This window comes from Leishmania martiniquensis, chromosome 21 (genome assembly GCF_017916325.1).
Source record: "Leishmania martiniquensis isolate LSCM1 chromosome 21, whole genome shotgun sequence".
Classification (NCBI taxonomy): domain Eukaryota; phylum Euglenozoa; class Kinetoplastea; order Trypanosomatida; family Trypanosomatidae; genus Leishmania; species Leishmania martiniquensis.
In genome coordinates, this window is record NC_090156.1 from 650,125 (window position 1) to 671,963 (window position 21,839).

Sequence of the window (21,839 nt, forward strand, 5' to 3'; positions counted from 1 at the left end):
GAGGTCGCGTACGCACAGCTGACGACAACAACGCCAAAGGAGACACCGCCTGAACGGAAAATTTCAGAAGAGGCGTGAAGAGAAGCGGCCTGCGACAAGCAGTACGATCACGCCCAACAAGGCAGGATGGGGTGCGCCACGCCTCCTCCTCCTCTGCCTGTCGCCTTCCTCTCTGTCTGAAGCGAATGGTCCCTCGCCCGCCTTCCCGTCATACATGCCGCGTGGCGGTGGCAGCTGTCTCCCTTTTGCGTGTCGGTAAGCAGCGCGCTCGGCCTGGTCGCCACCCGCACCGAATGAATGTCGCCCCTCACCTTTGCCCGGAAGCGATCACCACCGCACATGCACTGACGTTGGCAACTTCTCCCTGTCAAGTGAAGGACTGCGTTTGCCTCGCCTCACCTCGCCACGCTTGCACCTATGCCATAAGGCGAGCAGATGCGTAGTGGACGGAGAGAGAGGAGAGCGTTCCTTCGCAGCTATTGTTTCGCTGTGTGTGCGTGTGTGTGCCTCTCTCTTTGTATCACCACTTTGAGTGTGTATGTGCGCGCGAGCGGTGCCGATGCTCTGCCGTCACGGGAGGAGGGATACGTAGGTAAGTGCGTGTGTGTGTTTGTATGAGGGAGGGGTGTCACGTGGTGGGCGAGGGGAGGGAGGGAACATGACAAACATACGCATATCTTTTACTTCTCATTTTTTTCTTCGTCGATGGCAGATACTCAAAAGAAACAGCAACGCACACACACACTCACACACAGAGCGAGAAAGTCAGGCGCCAAAGACGGAAGTCTGAGAAGTGCATCGAGATTCGCTTCAACATGAAGAGAAGCGCGCAACACATGGGTTGAGCGCATCAAGACGGTACGCAAACAGCAAAGATTTCACTAAAAGAAAAAAAAGAGAATAACAATTCTCTTGCACCGGGTGGGAGGACGGGGTGGATGCGTGCAGGCGTCCATGAGACGTTGAGGATGGAGAAGGTGCCTCTGCACCGCTAAGCATCTCCGCCACCCACCAAACGCATGTACAGGCACGTCCTGTGCACCCGCACGGGCGACCACAGCTGCCACCCCTTGTGGTCGGTGGCTCTGGCAAACGCATGACAGCAAGGCACAGCATCTATACATTGAGGATCAGTGGAAAACAAAAAATGGTGCGCCGTCACGCACGCGCGTCACCGAAGATGCTGTCGAGGGGGGCGAAAGAGCGGAATACTGCTTGCGCAGGAAGAAACTGCAGCCAAGAAGGTACACGCCGTGTTCGGCGGAGACTGCCGAGAGCAGCCTGCGCCGACTGCACAGCCCTCACCCTCTCTTCTACTGAGCTGCAACGTCCGGGTGAACGATGGTCTTCGTCATCGACTCCATAACCGCGTCGTTCGCGAGGATAGTCCGTCGCAGGTTGTTCGTCTTCAGCACCTGGTCGCTGATGGCGTCCTCTAAGTTTTGTAGATGCGCGTGAATTTCCTGCAGACTCTCCTCCGTCTGCCGACGAGCCTCTGCGGCGGCCAGCGCCTGACTTCGAGACTCGCTGCGCCACATCTCCAACTCCCGAGTCATGCTGTCGATGTCGTCGTGGATGGCCTCCAAAAACTTGCCGAGCGGGTTCGACGCCTTGGTCAGAAGCTGCAGCTGCTCGCGCAGCCGGTTGAGGTCGCTGTCGCCGAGCACGTGGCTACCACCGCCGCGGGAGGCGGTATTCTTGCTGCTGCGTATGATGATACCGCCATCCGCAGGGACAGTAGCCGCGGCGCTATCGCCACCCACTTCGCTGCGGCGGGCAGCGGCCTCCTGCTCACGCTTCGCTTTGAGCGCCTGCTGCCCAAGCAGGCCCTTTACCTCGGCATCCTCGGCCACGGATGCGGTTCGTGCCGCCGGTTTCGCCTCGTACTGCTCTGCCACCTTTTGCCAGTCCTCTTTGCCCTCATCCTCACTTTCGGCGTCTGCCTCGCCCCGCTTACCTTCGCGAATGACTTTGACCATCGGCGTCGCATCCGCCGCCGCACTCTGTGCCTCGATGACCTCGTGTGTCGGCTTCGGACGCGGCGGCGCCTTCCGCGCACTCGTCGTCGCGGTGGCCGCGACGTCCGTAGACTCGCGCTTCTTATCCTCGCGGTGCCGGTGTCGCTCCGCCTCTCCAGAGGCAGCAGTTGCAGCTGCCTGATTGCTGTCGTCCTTGGTCCGACTCGACGGCTCCGCCGCTGCCCTCTCCTTCGTCTTTTCCACCTCCCGCCTCTTCTCTTCGTGGCGGCGACGGCGCTCCTCCTCGCGTCGCTTGGCGCGCTCCTCCTCGGTCTCCTGCGGCGTTGCCTTGGCTTGGTTCGACTCCCTCGGCGACGAGGCGGGGGCAGCAGCTGAAGCAGAAGTGGAAGGCGTAGGCAACGGCGCAGTGGAGGCTAGTCCATCACCACCCCTCACCTTGCGCACCGCTGTCTCCTTCTGCGCAGATGACAGCGAAGCGCACTTGGCGAGCTGCTGGAGCAGCTCGTTCGTCTTATCCGCCTCTTCGCCGGCGACGATCTTGGTCGGGCGCACGCCGACAGGGCCACCAGTGGCCGTCTCAACAGCGGCGATGAGCCTCTCCAGAAACTGTATCTTGGCCTTCTTATCCGTTACCTTGGAACTATCCAGCTGATCAGCGTCGAAGAGCCCCTCGGGGAAGCCCGTCGCTTTCAGGAAAGACATCACAATATCATGGATATACCTGAAGGGTGGGCGACTGAGCAGCTTCTCCGTGAGCTTCGGGGCCTGGATCACCGCCCCTAGCTCCTTCTGTGTTTTCTCAATGACAGCCTCCATCGGCACCACGCGATGAGAGCAGCGGCAGCAGAAGTCGCAGTCGAAAGCAAAGCAAGCTGACAACGATGGTAGCAACCAACGGAAAGCGGTCAAGGCAACAGGGGGCAGACGCGGCAGCTCAATGCACCGCCGTGTGTTCCAGGGCGTGTGTGGCGAGCACGAGGGTGTCTTGGGCAGGTTGCGTATGCCGAAGGACAGCGATGTTATGTGCGCAGGTGTCTGTGCGTGCCGATCGTGCGACTGCTTTTCCCTTTCTTTGGCAAAGGCGGCCCGCTGCTGCTGCGAGGCTTTTGATCACTACCCAAACTGGTCTCTCTTCTCTTCCTCCACGTCACAGAATACGGTGAACAGAAAGAGGTCGATGTCAGATGATGCGTCTATTCAAAGCTGCAGCGCCATCATTGTCACGAACACATACACAAAGAGACAGACAGAGAGAGAGAGTAGAGCAGAGAGAGGGAGACGCGTCCCACATGCATCAATATGAGGAAGGAGGGTGGGACAGCGAGAGCACGCGCGCAGCAGGTGAAAAAGAATATCAAGGTTTCGCAGGTGAGGAAAGCGAGAGAAAAGAAAGCTTGCCCAAACCCAGCGAGTCGTGCGCTGTGTCGTCGCTTCAGCCGTGCTCTGTTCTATCAGAGAGCGCAGCGGGCGCCACAAAGATGTGATGGCAGAGGAGCGTGCGACAAGGGAGACACAAAAAGTGCGCAGCCATGTCGCTGTCTGTGGCGCGGCTTTTTTTTTCGTTCCTATCACCACTCATGATTTCAGCCGTGTGTTGATGAGAGCGGGTATATCACTACGTGCGTGTCCGCAGGTGTCGAGGGGCGCGTGTGTGAGCTCGAGCGCGTGACGGTGTGCGCGAGCACGCGTGCACGCGCACGCACGCAGGCCGACGACGCACACCTGAAGGAAATGCGGTAGTCGCGGGGTGTGAAATCGAGCAAGTAAAGTTGAGGAAGGCGGTCGCTTGGCGGTCGTGTGCGCAAGGTGACAGCTTCTGCATCGTCTGCTGCCCAAAAAACTTGCAGAGAAAGATGAGGGGGGAGGGTCGGCATCCACGGGAGGTTGCACATCCCATCCCCCGTGACGAGAGAGAGGGAGCGGCTACCTCTGCGCGGAGTCGCTTTTTGTCCCCTCGATGTGGGCTGGTACGCCGCCTCCGCACCAGCCTAAGGCGCGTAATACGCGAATCCACGCCTCGTCGCCACTGTAATGGTGCAGCGCGTCATCTATGAAGAGCCGCTTTGAGTTAAGCAGCAGCGCATTATACGCGTGCAGCACCTCCTGCGACGCCTTCAGGCATGCAGCGCAGCGAGCGCAGGCCGGGGCCGTCTCTGCAAGTACCGGGAATCTCTGGCCTTGCCTGCTTGCTGTGACTGATACTTGAGCAGGGGAAGCCCTATCGAGCTGCACGGCAGCTAGTCTCGGCCGTTTCATGTGGCTTCCTGGCGGTCGTCGTGAGGCGTATGGGGTGGGAAGTCTGCGGGCCGGGGCCAAGGCTTGAGCGCCTCCGCGAGATACTGGCGACTCCCGCCCCGGCATCCAGCGCGGTGTGCCGAGTGGTAGGAGGCAAGCAACAGCGCTGTGCGGAGCCAGCGCAACTGAGGCTACAGTCTTACCAACTACAAGGCAAGAAACACGCACATCATTAGACGCAAGCACGCTCCTTGGAACAGACGGGCTTCTCGTGGCTGCCTCTCTCTCTATTTATGAGTCTGTGCGTGGAAGTGGGGGAACGTGGAGATGCTGGGGACTGGCGACCCTGCCACCATGCGCGTGAAGATCAGACCAAGCGAAGGTCGGGGGGGAGGAAAGAAGGAGTCAGGTAGTGATGGGGGAAGGGGCACAGGTGAGTGTGAAAGAAAGTGCGCAAAGCACTGTAGCGGCGGTAGTTGGATGCTGGGAGAACTCGTACGGAGCGTGTATGAGCGCATTGGCGGCATCGTCCTCGATTGCGATTCCCCTCCTCTATTGGCGTGTGTGTGTGTGTGTCTGTGTCGGAGGGGCACCGGTGGTAACCGCAGTGCGAAGGGAGAACAAGACTCTCATACACACATAAACGGCCCTGCTCGAGAGAGCCCCCCAAAAAAATATGTCAGCGCGCACACGCACACACGCACATGCATAGGCCTTCACAACACTAAACAGTCAACGACCCGTTAAGCACCGTTTGGATCGGAGTACGGACGGAGTCGCTTGAAGTTGCTCTCGATCATCTTTGTGAAAGCCGACTGAAACTGCTCCCGCCACAGCTTCTCATCCGCGGCATAGCGCTCCACGAGCTCCCGCCATGTTTTCTGTTTCAGCATCTCCAACTCCGCCGCGTTCACGACGCACTGTCGCTTCTTCGTCTTTCCATTTATCTCTTCCTTGGCGTAGACGCACCTGAACGTTTGTGGCAGCTGTGCCAAATCTCTGTTCTCCTGCGTCCGCGCCACCGTTAGCGGGGCGAAGGCCTTCTCGTGCTCAAGCAGAAACTGGTAGTACCGATTGTCAAGTGAGTAGCGCTTCCCAGTGTGCGTGACACCATCGAGGCCGCTCACATCCTCGTGGAACTCGCCGACGCTGTGACATGCAAGTAGCGCCACACACTCCGCCTCGGTCAGATCACCGAGGGCCTGCAGTATCGTCGGAATGGAGAAGATTTTCTGGCTCGGGTCCTTTGGAATGTTGCGCTTCGGGGCAACGTCAGTGTCGTTGCGGCCCCACTGCCAACGCTCCAGAATTCCCTCGTAGGGGCCGCTCAGGTACTTGATCCCGGCAATCGCGGCGAGCGACGCGACATCCTCGGTGGAGGAGGCTGGGTACGTGTTGGACAGGTAGTTCACAATCCCAGCCATGTCATTTAGCCCCCGCACCACGGCACATGACTCGTCGACCGTTTCCGCGGCAAGCCCAGCGCGACGCGCCGCCAACACAAACGCGACGCGAATGCTGGTCGCCGCCAAGTCAGGCCGGAACTCATACTGCTTACACGCGGATGCTACCACGTCCTCCTTGGCGTACTTTGGCTTAATCTTCGACTCGTCCACTTCGACAACGTGCCCCGCCAGCCAGCCCGCGCAGAGGCATCCAAGACACATCAAGACCAGCCACGTGTGATTCATGTGCTCCCATGACTTGTATGGGTTCGCCTCCTCCGCGTCCTTCCGGCCAGGCCCCACTTTCGGCGGAGCTCTAAACACATTGCGACGCGTGTGGGAGGACGAAGAGGAGACGCTTCCGGTCGCAGGTGCTTGGTGCGCGAGACGCCGAGCGAACAGTGCAGCGCCGCAGCAGGTGGAGAGCGAAGACGATGTGCGAGTAGCACTACTTCGGCTGAGCAGCATTGCTGGTGAGTATACAGCAAGGCCGCTGCTCCAAGCGCAGCATGACTGGCGGAGCATCTTCCTGGCGCCCTCATGCCCACGCGCACACTCGCACCGGTAGCGATAGAAAGAAGAGAGAGAGAGCAGCAGCAGAGGGAAAAGGGGGTGAGAGGGCGTGCAGGGTCAGAAGAGCCGTCGGAGCAGGCGAAACTCAATGGCGGGGGAAAAAGAGGAGATTCCGAAGACGGACGCGTGGGTGCGTCTGTGCGTGTGTGTATGGGGGGGGGCGAACTCGTGGAGAGAAGTCGCAAGGAGGACAATACCAGTGCCTCCATCTCCGCCCCGTCCCCCTCCCCTCGACCTTTGCTCTGTGGAGGGAAGAGCCGCGCGAATTCGCCGGCGGCGGTGAGAGCTCGTCAACTTCCAGCCGCATTCCGATCTGCTTTCGAAAGGCACAGGGGCGGGCAAGTCGTCGCTGGAGGCCCAGCGATGAGTAATGGGGGTAGAGGGGAGGCTTCGACATACGTGGCCGTGAAATGATGTCGATGTATTCAAGCGCGCAAGGCATGATAAGAAAACGCAAAGGGTACGTAACGAAAGCATCCGACACGCGTGCGCACGTGCATAGTGAGCCGTGTGGTAAAGTGAAGGAGGGGGTGGAGGAGTGGCGGCAAGCAGCGGAGAGAGAGAGAGCGAGAATCGGAGACTGCACGGCTTACACACACGCACGAAGATGCAGACACCTACGCAGCCTTGCGGCACAGATGCGCACAAAGCGAGACAGAGATGGAGAAGGTTTACACGGCCTCGTCGATGGCATCCACGTACAGCACACACACATACATACAAGATGGTGTAGACAGGTTCTGTGCACGTCAGTACATCAGGGATGACCCCTTCACTGCTTCGCCTTCACGGACTACTGAGCGCACGGGCCTCACGTCCTGTCCATCTCGACCCGCTCTCCTCAGGCATCGTCGTTGCCGCCACCGCTCACAACCTTGTGGCGGGCCGCCTCCGCAAAGAAGTCGTCACACACGTCAAGAATCTCGTTGAGCCGCTCGTCGGCTTCGCCCTTCGCAGAGACATCCATCAAGTCCTCCATCTGCTCCGAAAACGTGCGCACCGTCGTGAAGCAGTACTTGCGGATCATGTCAGGTTGGTCACACTCCTGCAGCGCATCCATCACCCCTGCCCACGCGTCGAGGACCTCCTCAGAGGCGGAGTTAAGTACATCCTGCACCTGCTCCATGACAGGCGGCATCTTGTGCATGCCGCGCGCCACGGCCACGTTCTCGCACTCCAGCTGCACCCGAATCAGCACAGTCAGAAAGTCATGCGTCGTGATGAGCATGTTGTCGACCTGCCTCAGTGCTGGGATAGAAAAGCGCGCCGTGCCGGCGAGCTCGTCGAGACTCTTCGCAATCTTCGCCGCCGCGCTGTGGATGCGGTCGACGACGGCAAACAGGGCCGCCTCCACCTTGCGTACGCCAGGGAAGTGCGCGAACGCCTCGATGTACTGCACACTGACCCAAAAGAAGGTCACGTAGTTCGAGTCCGCGGTGAGGCATTGGAGGAACAGCAGCAGCGGCTTCAGTGCTACCCAGCCGAACATGCCGGGCAAGTTTCTCTGAATGCACCGCTCCTGGTAGGCGTTGACGATGGTGATGACCTCACGGTAGTGATTCACTCCGAGACGCTGAATGTGAAGCTGCGTTATCACAGCATCCTTCGCAGCTGCCATGTCACGGTAAAAGCGCTCAACGAAACGGCGCGCCACACGCGTCTGCATTCCCATGGTGACTGACGGCTCCTGCGTGGCGCTCATGACGGCACGAAGTAGCTGGTAAGACACATCCGACTGCTCCCTGTCAGTGCGGAGCTGCGAGAGGAGGAGCTGCACGAACCTCTCGCCCTCCGGGTAGTTCTTGCGCAGCAGCAGGCGCACAATCTGCACCACAGCCTGCACGTCAATAAGCTCCGAGATGCCTGGATGCGCGACGATCAAATCAAGTGCGGTGCGCACGCCCACGACGATCTGGCCGACGTCGTCGGAATAGAGCACACGGTGCAGGAGCACGTTCAACCGAAGGGCCTCCAGTGTCTGCAAGTCAGAGGGGCTCGGCTTCGACATCGCCCGAGTTCGATCGAATGCCGCCGTCGTCGAGAGATGGGAGGCGCTCTGCAGCATGCTCGCCTCGAAACACAGCCGAATCGCTTCATAGGACCACCCCTTCTCCTCCAGCACCGGCAGCAGGTCGTCTCCTTCCACCGCACCGTGCAGCTGCTCCACAAAGCTAGTGTAGTCGAAGAGCGGCACCTGCATCACGTCAATGTGAGAAACAAGCTGCATCGCCACGTCTGTCTGGTGCAGCGCCAGACGACGGCTTGCACAGTGAGCCAGCATCTGGTACGCCTCCCTTAGCCGGCGCAGGTACAAGAAGCCGCACGCGTCGTGCTCCTCTTTCCGCATGGTCTCCTCTTCAGCTGGTGTCACGGGCAGTGGCGGCGAGGCGACGCTACCGCTACCGGCGCCCTCGCTGCCCTTGCGCTCGGCCCCACTTTTGCGGTAGGAAATGGCTGGCGCCAGCGCCATAAGCGCCTCCGGCTGCAGGCCAGTCAGGGTCAGCTCGCCGCCGACGGTGATGCCGATCGCCCGCTGATCGGAGAAGGTGCTTGCCATGACCAAATCTGAGAGGGGCATTTGATACTGCGCCCTGCCAACGCAAAAAGATGGCGGGCAGCGCAGGTTCCACAGCGCCACCGAGCCATCGCTGCCGGCCGTCGTCAGCAAGTCGGCATTGTGCCGCCACCACCGCAGCCGCACTGCGTCGCCCTGCAGTGTTGTTACGGTCTGTACTGGCTGCAGCGGGTATCGGGCGTCGTAGACGGCCACGGTGCCGTCCGAAAACGAAACTGCCACAATGGATGGCAGTATGGGGTTGAAGTCACCGCAGTGCGCCACAGCTGGACGGTCGCCCGAGCGGCGGCAGGAGAAGGCCACTCCATTGCCCTCTGCGGCACTCCGCGTATCTACCAGCATGACGCTGCTATCATAGGTGCCACTCAGCACCACACTTGCGCTCCCTGGTGCCCATTCGGCGAACATCACCGGTGTCGCCGCGTTGGTGTCGCGGTGCGGAGCCCACTGCTGCACCGGGAGAGAGCCCCCCGTCAAATCCCACGCGTACACAGACGTGCCGGCAGCCCCGAGGACGCTGGTCTTGCGCACGCACTGGTTGACACGAACGGAGCGCACCAGCGTGGAGGCTGCCGGCGCACTCGGAGAGAGCGTAACATGCGAGACTATCGTCTCTGAAGAAGAGGTCAGCAGGGCACCACATGGGGAAAGCATACCGCTGCTCTCCCGGCAACTTTCCACGGTCACATCGCACACCATCACACGGCCACGGCTGGAGCCGATGAAAAGCAAATCCTCGCACCATTCCACGCAAGAGGTCTTTGTGTTCTCCGCCATGTCCAACCAACGCATGCGCGACGCTGCAGGGAGCGACAGCACGGCCTCGTCGAGAGGCATCAGCCCAACCGCACCAGAGCCCATCAAAGGGCTAAGAGAGACGGCCAAACCGTTCTCGGTATTGTGCAGCGCCATCTGCGCTGAAGTGAAGAGCACACCCGGAGCAGCGAGAGGCGTGCTGCTCGTCACCATGTCGGTGTGGTTACTCAGCAGACCCCGCAACTGTTCCCGCTTCCGCCATGAGGAAGCGGCGGTGTAGTCGTGTAGATGGAGAAGGCTCTGCGCCATCGCTCTATCACTTCTCTCTCTCTCGTCGTGTGTCTGTGTGAGGAGATGAACTCACAACGGAGAGCGAGAGGAGAGGGGGGCAGGCACAATGCAGCTAACCGAGCAACCGCGCTAAAGGAGTCGAAGACGAACGCCCACAGCCGCAGCGGAGCACCGATACCGAAGAACGCCGTGCAGGTGTAGGGGTCGACGCGTGTGTGTTTGTGTCGGCGCGGGCGTGCGAACGCGTTGTGCGAGGACTTCGCTGTCCTTCCTGAAGAGTTCGACTCCATAGCGGGAGAAAGAAAGGACGCAGAAACGATCACGCGCACATGCGTTGGCGTGCGTGCGAGCCGCGCAGGTTAGTGAAGCGGTGCCTCGCATGTGGGGCGAAGTCAGAGGCCGAGGCAACGGTGGTGGAGAGGGGTACAGATAAGGAGAAAGAGAGAGAGACTTCAGAGAGGGGGGAAAAGACGCAGGAGCCCGCAGATGCAACCGGCACGGCAAAGCCCTTAGACGTGCCACTGCCAGCTGACGGCAACTCGGCGCCACGCAAAGAAAGCCACAGGGCGCGTAGGGCAAAGGCAGCGATGAAGATGGCGGAGGGAAGGGAAGCCATTAAAAGGGGAAGTGGGGACTTACGTACGCAGAAAGAGGCTCGGAGAAAAGGGACGGGAAGAAAAGGGGGAGGGGGAGGGTTAACACACTGCATACGAGCGCCAATATGGAGCTGCATCGCGAAATAGCGAAAAGAGAGCGGCTCCGCACACAGGAAGCAGCCTTACCGTCGCGCGCCAGCTTCGACATCGCGAGCAGCTGCGCCGCGCACACTCCTCACAAGTCTCTTCCCCTCAGTTGAGCATGACAAAATGAAATCATGTGATTGGCCTTTTTTGACGCACTTCCCTTCTCAGCTTACGCCGATTATTTGCTTGTCTGCTTCCACTGCACCCCATTCGTAAGAAACGAACGCATCGCGCAAGTGTGCCTTGAGCTGGCGCACAGAACGCACAGGTACGCTGAGCATGAGACACTGAGAGCAGGCGATGAGGACAGATCGAAAGGTGGGGGGTGCACAGCACGTCGTACTACTCGCTCTCCCTCTCTCCCCCTCATTTCTCGCACTCGCGCACGTGCCCCTTGCTACTGCCTACGCCCGCCTACGAGCAGGTGCAAGACGAAGGGAGAAGGGACGGAGTACACATACACGGAGAGAGCGAGTGAGAGGGGAAAGAGAGACCTTGAATATATATATATATGTGCGTGTGAGCAACGTAGCGCAGGACATGAGAGAAAGAACGTTACCGAGGAGACCAAAGAGGGAGGGGAGGGGAGGAGAGGAGGGGGAGAAGAGGAGGAAAAAAAACTTTCGCTGGCATGTGCAGACGCGTATGATCAAGCGCGGGGAGCTACAGCTATCGCGTGGGCAAAGTCAAGTCGATCGAAGTGAATGTAAAAGCCTGGGGGGGGGCGCTGCGTGCTGTTGCACAGGTGAGCGTTTGTCCGTGTGTGTAAGTGTGAACGCTGAGGTTAGGTCGAGGGAGTCACAAATACTCATGTGGAGGTGCTTTTCACCGTCGACTTCTCTTCCGTTCTTTTTTTAGCCTACTCCACAGGAGCGATGCTACGTCTGTGCTCACTGCGTCACTCCACGGCCTTCTGGTCTGCGCGCCTGTTTCCGCCTCAACAGGCGTGGATGGCCACCCTTCGCCTGCAGCCACGCTTACACTTGTCCGCCTCTCCGTTTTACTCCTCCTCGGTTGTGCCCTGTCCGCCGATAACGCAAAGATGCGTCCCTGCGCCGCTATTCCGCGAGTGGTACACTGAAGTCTTCTCTGGTTTTGGCTGTCGTCTCCCCTCCTGCCCGCAAACTTTTTCCATGTGCGTTCCTATGGACTAATGCGTTCGCCGTCTAACCTTTCCCTCCTCTCGTTGGATGGAGCACCTCATACAGCGAGAGAGGGGTGGCGGCCAGCGGAAGGGGCCACACAGCGGGAGAAGAGGTTCGAGATGCCAGAGCCTCAGACAAAGAGGCGAGCATGCGCCCATGTACACACGCACAGAGAGAGATTCCGGGATGGGCCAGAGTACCACCACTGCGAGGAAGGGAGAGCAGAGGAGCGAAGGCGGGGGAGTGGCAGGCACATCAAGGGTTGACCCCTTCATTGATATATATATATAAAGATGGGTGCATATTACAGGTATAGAGAAACCGTTCATCCCCAACACTTTCCTGTGCGGAGTGGGGACATATAGATGAACAAAAAAAAGGTACGTTGATCTTTCGCTGTCAGCATACCATCAAGCAGCGGCAGCACCCGCCTGCGCAGCTGATGGTGCCTGACGGCGTGTGCGAAGGGAACACGCACGGCATTCAAAGATACAGCACTACCGTAAGCACAACTGTGTAAAATTAATATGGGCGTAGGAGGGGAGGAACCTTGAACATGCACCCTCGTACAGGCACATTACACAATCGACTGCACGTCTGTTTTGGGTTTCGCTCAGCAGTGCAGAGCGTGTGAAGTGATATGTGAGTTGCAAGCACTTGGCATCCAGCGCAGCGGCAGTGGTGCTGCAAGCAGGGGCACAGAACCCCGGGCGCGCCTAACGGAATTCACAACCACAAGCGCATCCGCAGAGGCCCCCTCCGCCGAACCTACACACACACACAAATATATATATATATATGCCCCGACCGAAAACATTACGAGACACCGCCAGGAAAACTTCCTTCACCGCTTTCACCTTCTGCTACATTGCGAGACGCCCCACAAGTACACACCGCAACGCGCAGAGAGAGAGAGATAAGGTCGTAACTTGCTCCTGACGAAAGCGTCTGCTCCTTCGCCGAGCACACAAGTGCTGAAAAAAAAAAGGCAAAAGCTCCGCGCCCTCGTCTTCAGCTTTCATTGAAAATATATATTCCGCGGCTCCCACCCATCATAAAAAGCGATAGACGCTCGGAGAACAAAAAAAAGAGACGATACAGAGAACCTTTACAACAGATGCGCGGCATCGCGCGCCCCAACGCTCGAACGTTCACGTGAAGGGGGCCGTGGAAGGAAGAGAAAAACAGGAGGGCACAGAAGAAGGGCGAGCGCGTGTTTGCAATGCGCCTGCGTTCGCGAGTAGCGTTCGTGATGTGAAACAGCGTGCGCACAGAGATGGCGGCATACGGAAACGGAAACAGAAAAGGACGCCAAAGACCGAAGGGAGCCGCACAAAGGCAGATGTGCTGAGAAGAATGAAGAAGAGAAACGCGGCAGCACCGTCCAATTGAAAGTGAAGCGAACGAACAAAGAGCGAGAGCGATCCCACAGAATACCGAACACGCACAGAACAGAAGCGTGGAGGACGAGGAGGGGCGCTGCAGGCACGCACACGCGAACACACATACGCGTCTGGCTCCCTCTGCACGTCTCCTTTCTTGTCTTCACAGGGTGAGCAGTCAAAGGAAGAGGCGGTTCAAAGGGGGGAGACCCCCGCGTTGCCTCTCTTTCCTTGGGAAGACGGACACCGAAATAATTATGGCCATCGGCAAAGCAGCAAGCACAAACCTCACGCGTGTTCCGACGCGTCCGAGGGAGAGGAGGACGAGGGAGGCGCTAACAAGAGCGCAAAGAGTCGTTCGTAGGCAAGAGCGAGGGAGCGGGAGAAAAGCACTACGCACACTCAAAGGCAGACCCATCAGCAGCCGCGCCATTACTGACGCTGTCATTCTGTCACTCTCTGGGGCTAATGTGCTTCATTAGGTAATTTTTATTCTTCAGCCGCGTCATTTCACCCACAAGAGCAGACACGCCCACACCAAAGACGTGCGCATGCACACACGCAGCTCATCAATGCGCCCCAGCCCTATTGGCCCCCGCCCCTTCGGCAAAATGTGCGTCACCTGCTATGAGGTGGACGGCCGTCGAAGTCGGGGCCGCGCGGCCAGCAGGGGCTGTGAGCACCCTGAGCGAGCCGCATGCCGTGATCCGGGCCGGCAGCGCCCATGGCCCTGCTCGGGGGCGGAGGCGGTGGCGTCTGTCCTGCAGGCAGCATCGGGGTGGTGACCAGGTGCATGGCGGATAAGCTCAGGGAGGGGGGAGGGAGCGGGCAAGCCTCAGGCCGGGGCCTTGTGAGACCCTCCGCACGGCCGCTACGACCTGCTCCACCCCACCCCCTTCGTCGCTGCGATCCGCTGCACCCCATCACATGGCGTGGTGGACCCTCGCATTGGCCTCGTTGAGTTTCCAGCGCCTGGGCCGCATCAGCGCCACCCCGGCCCCGTGTCGGGGATGCCGCCTATGCCGCACACACGCACCTGGGGCGGGCGGGCACGGGTCTCTGTGCGCCCGCTTCGCCCGGCGCTCCAGCTCCTCTCCCCTCCCGACGCTGTGCCGTGGGTGTGATGCGCCACGCCGGCTATCGCCCACAGCGCTCGCTGCCTCCGTCCCCTGTTTCCATCGGCACCACTGCCGCGGGCGTCCGCGGGCAGACAGCGGCATGCGCACACAGAACCCACAGCCGTAGACGCCCCACAGGGGAAAGAGACGCACAGCGCGAGTGAGGTGTGGGCAAGCGCAGCATCGCGCGAAACGTGGTGTGCTTGGTGCCCTGAGCCAGCCGAGGGCCTCCCGCTGCTCACCGGGTGCCGGGGTACCACAGCGCCAGCGCAGCAGTAGGCGCCACGCCATCCGCGCTCCGTGCAGTCACCGCCAGTCGCCAGTCGCTGCAGGAATTCAAAGCGCGGGCACCTGCCGCCCGTGCGGACCTGGGCGGCAATGCTCTCCTCCGCACCTCGTATCCCCAACGCCATTGCTCTTCCGCTGTAGGGCGGCGGCCACCAAGAGACGCCTGTCGTCGCGTGCCGCGCAGCTGGCGTCAGCGTCTCGGGCGCAGCACATCTTGCAGGCGCATCCACTTTGGCGCGCTGTCCAACCACGCGGTAGCCGAAGGGGAACAGAGATGAAAGGCGCACAAGACGAGGCCGCAGCGCACGGGAACGGCGCCCAAAACACAAACGGGCGTGTGCATACAATGCGAAAGAGGGAACAAAACGCGCACGCAAGCGGAGAAACAGCAGTGCAAGAGCCCACGAAAAAAAAAAGAGAAAGCGCGAAGGCAATGGAAAAACAGATCTGAGAGAGGGGGGATGTGCGGCGCCCGGATCACTTCGCCTCTATCGTTACCGCAGGCCGCTCTATGTTTGTTTCTCCGCGTGAGCGTGTGTGTACCCCAAGGCCTCCACAGCGCATGCCTCGTTGGCGTGGCCCGGAAATGCAGGGGAGCACGAGTAAAGGGGAGCAGATACCAAACGTGGTGAGAAAGGGGGTCATGAGGGAGGTCGACACGCACACGTTACATGCAGGCGGAGGCAGCCTCAGCATCGAAAGGGAGAGAGCAAAAACACGTCGAGCGACGCGCGTGTGGTCACACACGAACGCACACACGCAGGGAGATGCACAGACAGCGAGGACCAGCAGAGGCGCACTTCACCGGAGAAGGACGAGTGGGATTGCACTCAATAAAAAAGAGGCACTGAGAGGGGAAAGTGGGAAAGGGGAGCATCGAACATGCACAGGTACACACTGAGAAACACACTAGAGTGCCGGGGGAGGGGAGCAACACACGCACGAGAGAGAGAGAAGCCACAAAATGAAGAAACAGGGCGGCGTTTCGAGGAGGAAGTGGGGAGGTTGCGGGGAGAGCGGGAGAGCAAGAGAGGGGTGCACTGGGGAAAAAGGCAATACGGGGGCGGGAGCGGCAGCACCAAAAGCGATGAGAGATGCAATGCAGCAGGCGCGGTGCGTACCATTCAGTATCGAGAGGGGGAGGGAGAGGGAGGAAGAGCCGATGGGGGGAGGGAAACAAGGGGGCAGGCCACATGGCGCAAGCGCCCACCTGTGCCCACCACTCGCGCCGCCCCGTCACAGTCTCGCCTCTCATATCTCCTCTCGCCTTTCGCTACGTTTCCGCTACTTCAACTGCCTCGCGCTCCACTAACAGCGGCGCACCCACCTGTGCGGCGCAGCAATCACCATTCCTTTGAGCGGCCGGCGAGCGGTTCCGCTGCTCCTTCGTTACTTCCTCAAGGGCGAAACCCATCGCGTTCGACTCCTATTCCATACGCGCTTTCGACTCCTCGGGCTCTCCCTCTATCGGTGCGGTTTCTGCTGGCGGCTCCGAGCCGTTAGCGCCTCGAGATCGCAAGTTGTCTCGCGTGCGCCGAACGAAGGCGGCGTAACGGAAGTGAATCGCCAGGGCAACAAGGATGCCGCAGAACGCAAGCACCGTCGCTACAATAATCGGTGTCTGCACGCATATCTTGACGTTGCACTCGCGGTCCATCGGTATATTGAGCCGCCTCTGCTGCATGTCGATGTTACGGCCGAACATGCCAAGGTTGAAGGAGATGATGGAGCACATCTGCACGAAGAAGCTGAGGTTGTACAGGAAGTTGTGGTTGCTTTCGAACAAGCAGGGGAAGATGAGGGCATTGATGCCGGCAAACACGCCCTCCTCCAGGTAGACAAGGATGAAGGGAAGCAGTACAGCGCTACCCGGCAAAAATAGAAGGGCGAGGCCGGCGAGAAAGGCAAGCGCCGGAGAGAAGGGCAGCGCCATCGTCACAAGCACCTTTCGGTTTTCCGGATCCTGGTGCTGCACGTACGCCTCGAACAGCCCAAAGGCAATGCGGCCAACACTGCTACCCACTCCGAGGAAGGCTGTGTACAGGGCAGACAGCTGCGGGCTGCGCTCGCGGCCAGACAAAGCGATAGAGATAGTGGACGAGTTGTACATGACAATGACGCCCATGCAACCGTAGAATATGAAGAGCAGCATGATGAGCCACATGTCGATGCTGAGGAGGTAGTCCTTGATCGTGCCCGTGTAGCGGGGGTCCTGGTGCGAGTACTTGGCAACGGTGTCCTCGCTCTGGCTGCTCGTTTCAGTGCCCTTCGTGACGTTTATAGGCTCCATGATTTCAGCGCCGCCCTCTTTGCCTGCCTGCAGTTCCTGGCCAAAGCCGTCAAGCTGCACCAGGTCGGCCTCCGCACCGGCCTCCTTGGCGTGCGTGACAGCATCAGACCCCTCCAACTTCTCCAGCTCCGGATCCGGATCGATCACACCGCCAAGGGCACGGAAAGGCAGCAGCATTGAAAAGATGCTAAGCGTCAGCACCACTGTGATGGCGCCAACTGCCATCCTGCCGCTCCTGGAGATGCTCGATACGTACGCCATGACCGGCGCCTCGACCGTGAAGAAAACGAGCAGCAACAGTACTACGACGTAGCCGATGACTAGGCGAGGTATCGGCACAAACTTGCGCTCGTAGTACGGGGCCATGGACTGCAGCGCAGTCACCTCCACCTGCGTCTTGTCCTGGCGGCGCCACCAGTTCACGATGTACGGTGGCAGCACAATGACGAAGCTTGCCCAGATGCACACCACAATGACAATTGCGGTTAGGAAGTAGATGAAACCGCTGATGCTACCCACGAAGAAAGTGTCGCTCATCGAAGCCCACACAGAGCTGCCCAGGCCCGTCATCACCTTTGCGAGACACACAACGGGGCCGCGGTTGCGCGGGAACACCTCGACGAGCGTCGACACATAGCACGTATCGAGCAACCCGCTCGCCGCATTGAGGAAAGCGTAGAAGATGGTGATGGTGGCGGTGTTGCCGGGAATCTGGCCGCGGAAGACGCCGGTGAGGCCGATGCCACCGATAGCAGCCGAGATGGCGCATAGCCAGAAGAGCGAAAAGGGGCCGCACGACTCGAAAACGAAGGTATAGGGAATCGTAAAGTAGCAGAAGACAAGGCCGACGGTGCTAATGACCGTCAGGTCGCTCGAGGTCAGCTTGAACTGGCTGCGGAACTGTGTCGTGAACAGGTCAAAGGCGTACGTCAGCGACACGCACACGCTGCAGAAGAAGCAGCAGACGAGGAGGTGGAAGCGGCTGAGCTCAGAGACTGGGTGAAGGCCCCTCTCCTTGCGTTGTATGGCGTCGCGCGTCTGTGAGAAGATTGGCTTGCCCGCCTTCTTCACCCCCCTCACAAATGATTTGATCACCGACGGCATGGCTCGAGGATGCCGTCGGCCGTCGCGCGAAGGTCGGAATGCAAAGTGCACAGATGGGCCAGGCAGCGGTGGTCTCTCGCCCCCTGCGCCTTGCCTGCCTGTATCCGTGCGAGTGTATGGTGGTCGATGAATGCGTATCGCGTCGTGAAACGAGAGAGAGAGAGGTAAGCGCAAAGCACGCGTTTAGTGGTTGTGGTGGCTGTCCTTTGCCCGTCTGCTTCCCTTCCCGGCTCCTCGAACTATGCAGCTGAGGGCGCGGCGGTGGGGGGCAGGTGGACATCAACGTGGAGCCGGCAAAGAAAAGGGATGATTGAGAGAAGGGGAACCAGAGCAGGGGGCGTGGTGAAAGAGGGGGACTCAGCTGGACGGCTCGCTGGAATGCCGGTGACAGCAGAGGCTCGGGGGGGGGTATCGTTTTCACCTCTCGCCAAGGGTGAGAGAGAGAGATGAAAAGACACCAACGCCAAAGGAGTGACATCGCAGTACCGCGCCTTCTCCTCCGATGTAAGCATGCGTGTGTGTGTGTGTGCGTGTGCCGAAGTAGTGGCCCTGTGACGCCGCATAGCTCTCTTTGAGGAGGGGGAGTTTCACGAGGCCTTCCAGTCGCCCATTTCCAATCCCTTCCAACAACCAGTGCTGGACCCCCCCGCACGAGGTCTTGTCACGCATCGGCACGCGCCTACTCCACAACCGTTCCGCGAGGCGCTTCGTCTCCTTTTTCTTCTGCCAGCTGCGCCAGCGTGCTTACGTGCTTTATGTGCAAGATTACATATTTAAGATGCTTCGAAAAAAACCGGAAAAAATAGAGAACCTTTACAACAGATGCGCGGCATCGCGCGCCCCAACGCTCGAACGTTCACGTGAAGGGGGCCGTGGAAGGAAGAGAAAAACAGGAGGGCACAGAAGAAGGGCGAGCGCGTGTTTGCAATGCGCCTGCGTTCGCGAGTAGCGTTCGTGATGTGAAACAGCGTGCGCACAGAGATGGCGGCATACGGAAACGGAAACAGAAAAGGACGCCAAAGACCGAAGGGAGCCGCACAAAGGCAGATGTGCTGAGAAGAATGAAGAAGAGAAACGCGGCAGCACCGTCCAATTGAAAGTGAAGCGAACGAACAAAGAGCGAGAGCGATCCCACAGAATACCGAACACGCACAGAACAGAAGCGTGGAGGACGAGGAGGGGCGCTGCAGGCACGCACACGCGAACACACATACGCGTCTGGCTCCCTCTGCACGTCTCCTTTCTTGTCTTCACAGGGTGAGCAGTCAAAGGAAGAGGCGGTTCAAAGGGGGGAGACCCCCGCGTTGCCTCTCTTTCCTTGGGAAGACGGACACCGAAATAATTATGGCCATCGGCAAAGCAGCAAGCACAAACCTCACGCGTGTTCCGACGCGTCCGAGGGAGAGGAGGACGAGGGAGGCGCTAACAAGAGCGCAAAGAGTCGTTCGTAGGCAAGAGCGAGGGAGCGGGAGAAAAGCACTACGCACACTCAAAGGCAGACCCATCAGCAGCCGCGCCATTACTGACGCTGTCATTCTGTCACTCTCTGGGGCTAATGTGCTTCATTAGGTAATTTTTATTCTTCAGCCGCGTCATTTCACCCACAAGAGCAGACACGCCCACACCAAAGACGTGCGCATGCACACACGCAGCTCATCAATGCGCCCCAGCCCTATTGGCCCCCGCCCCTTCGGCAAAATGTGCGTCACCTGCTATGAGGTGGACGGCCGTCGAAGTCGGGGCCGCGCGGCCAGCAGGGGCTGTGAGCACCCTGAGCGAGCCGCATGCCGTGATCCGGGCCGGCAGCGCCCATGGCCCTGCTCGGGGGCGGAGGCGGTGGCGTCTGTCCTGCAGGCAGCATCGGGGTGGTGACCAGGTGCATGGCGGATAAGCTCAGGGAGGGGGGAGGGAGCGGGCAAGCCTCAGGCCGGGGCCTTGTGAGACCCTCCGCACGGCCGCTACGACCTGCTCCACCCCACCCCCTTCGTCGCTGCGATCCGCTGCACCCCATCACATGGCGTGGTGGACCCTCGCATTGGCCTCGTTGAGTTTCCAGCGCCTGGGCCGCATCAGCGCCACCCCGGCCCCGTGTCGGGGATGCCGCCTATGCCGCACACACGCACCTGGGGCGGGCGGGCACGGGTCTCTGTGCGCCCGCTTCGCCCGGCGCTCCAGCTCCTCTCCCTCCCGACGCTGTGCCGTGGGTGTGATGCGCCACGCCGGCTATCGCCCACAGCGCTCGCTGCCTCCGTCCCCTGTTTCCATCGGCACCACTGCCGCGGGCGTCCGCGGGCAGACAGCGGCATGCGCACACAGAACCCACAGCCGTAGACGCCCCACAGGGGAAAGAGACGCACAGCGCGAGTGAGGTATGGGCAAGCGCAGCATCGCGCGAAACGTGGTGTGCTTGGTGCCCTGAGCCAGCCGAGGGCCTCCCGCTGCTCACCGGGTGCCGGGGTACCACAGCGCCAGCGCAGCAGTAGGCGCCACGCCATCCGCGCTCCGTGCAGTCACCGCCAGTCGCCAGTCGCTGCAGGAATTCAAAGCGCGGGCACCTGCCGCCCGTGCGGACCTGGGCGGCAATGCTCTCCTCCGCACCTCGTATCCCCAACGCCATTGCTCTTCCGCTGTAGGGCGGCGGCCACCAAGAGACGCCTGTCGTCGCGTGCCGCGCAGCTGGCGTCAGCGTCTCGGGCGCAGCACATCTTGCAGGCGCATCCACTTTGGCGCGCTGTCCAACCACGCGGTAGCCGAAGGGGAACAGAGATGAAAGGCGCACAAGACGAGGCCGCAGCGCACGGGAACGGCGCCCAAAACACAAACGGGCGTGTGCATACAATGCGAAAGAGGGAACAAAACGCGCACGCAAGCGGAGAAACAGCAGTGCAAGAGCCCACGAAAAAAAAAAGAGAAAGCGCGAAGGCAATGGAAAAACAGATCTGAGAGAGGGGGGATGTGCGGCGCCCGGATCACTTCGCCTCTATCGTTACCGCAGGCCGCTCTATGTTTGTTTCTCCGCGTGAGCGTGTGTGTACCCCAAGGCCTCCACAGCGCATGCCTCGTTGGCGTGGCCCGGAAATGCAGGGGAGCACGAGTAAAGGGGAGCAGATACCAAACGTGGTGAGAAAGGGGGTCATGAGGGAGGTCGACACGCACACGTTACATGCAGGCGGAGGCAGCCTCAGCATCGAAAGGGAGAGAGCAAAAACACGTCGAGCGACGCGCGTGTGGTCACACACGAACGCACACACGCAGGGAGATGCACAGACAGCGAGGACCAGCAGAGGCGCACTTCACCGGAGAAGGACGAGTGGGATTGCACTCAATAAAAAAGAGGCACTGAGAGGGGAAAGTGGGAAAGGGGAGCATCGAACATGCACAGGTACACACTGAGAAACACACTAGAGTGCCGGGGGAGGGGAGCAACACACGCACGAGAGAGAGAGAAGCCACAAAATGAAGAAACAGGGCGGCGTTTCGAGGAGGAAGTGGGGAGGTTGCGGGGAGAGCGGGAGAGCAAGAGAGGGGTGCACTGGGGAAAAAGGCAATACGGGGGCGGGAGCGGCAGCACCAAAAGCGATGAGAGATGCAATGCAGCAGGCGCGGTGCGTACCATTCAGTATCGAGAGGGGAGGGAGAGGGAGGAAGAGCCGATGGGGGAGGGAAACAAGGGGCAGGCCACATGGCGCAAGCGCCCACCTGTGCCCACCACTCGCGCCGCCCCGTCACAGTCTCGCCTCTCATATCTCCTCTCGCCTTTCGCTACGTTTCCGCTACTTCAACTGCCTCGCGCTCCACTAACAGCGGCGCACCCACCTGTGCGGCGCAGCAATCACCATTCCTTTGAGCGGCCGGCGAGCGGTTCCGCTGCTCCTTCGTTACTTCCTCAAGGGCGAAACCCATCGCGTTCGACTC

General features: G+C 60.0%; 5 protein-coding genes across 5 annotated transcripts; all 5 read right to left on the reverse strand.

Moving 5' to 3' along the window:
* Positions 1-1,313: 1,313 nt before the first annotated feature.
* Positions 1,314-2,795, reverse strand: LSCM1_04766 (uncharacterized protein; the record flags this gene model as incomplete). Its single annotated transcript, XM_067322258.1, has 1 exon — positions 1,314-2,795. One exon carries the CDS (start codon positions 2,793-2,795, stop codon positions 1,314-1,316), a length of 1,482 nt encoding a protein of 493 aa, XP_067179055.1.
* A 1,107-nt stretch (positions 2,796-3,902) lies between these two features.
* LSCM1_04767 (uncharacterized protein) lies at positions 3,903-4,340 on the reverse strand (the record flags this gene model as incomplete). Its single annotated transcript, XM_067322259.1, has 1 exon — positions 3,903-4,340. One exon carries the CDS (start codon positions 4,338-4,340, stop codon positions 3,903-3,905), a length of 438 nt encoding a protein of 145 aa, XP_067179056.1.
* Positions 4,341-4,957: 617 nt separating this feature from the next.
* Positions 4,958-6,184, reverse strand: LSCM1_04768 (uncharacterized protein; the record flags this gene model as incomplete). The annotated part of the gene is made up of 1 exon (XM_067322260.1): positions 4,958-6,184. The coding sequence occupies one exon, from the start codon at positions 6,182-6,184 to the stop codon at positions 4,958-4,960; it is 1,227 nt and encodes a 408-aa protein (XP_067179057.1).
* An 889-nt stretch (positions 6,185-7,073) lies between these two features.
* LSCM1_04769 (uncharacterized protein) lies at positions 7,074-9,872 on the reverse strand (the record flags this gene model as incomplete). The annotated part of the gene is made up of 1 exon (XM_067322261.1): positions 7,074-9,872. One exon carries the CDS (start codon positions 9,870-9,872, stop codon positions 7,074-7,076), a length of 2,799 nt encoding a protein of 932 aa, XP_067179058.1.
* A 6,084-nt stretch (positions 9,873-15,956) lies between these two features.
* Positions 15,957-17,924, reverse strand: LSCM1_04770 (uncharacterized protein; the record flags this gene model as incomplete). Its single annotated transcript, XM_067322262.1, has 1 exon — positions 15,957-17,924. One exon carries the CDS (start codon positions 17,922-17,924, stop codon positions 15,957-15,959), a length of 1,968 nt encoding a protein of 655 aa, XP_067179059.1.
* Positions 17,925-21,839: the final 3,915 nt, after the last annotated feature.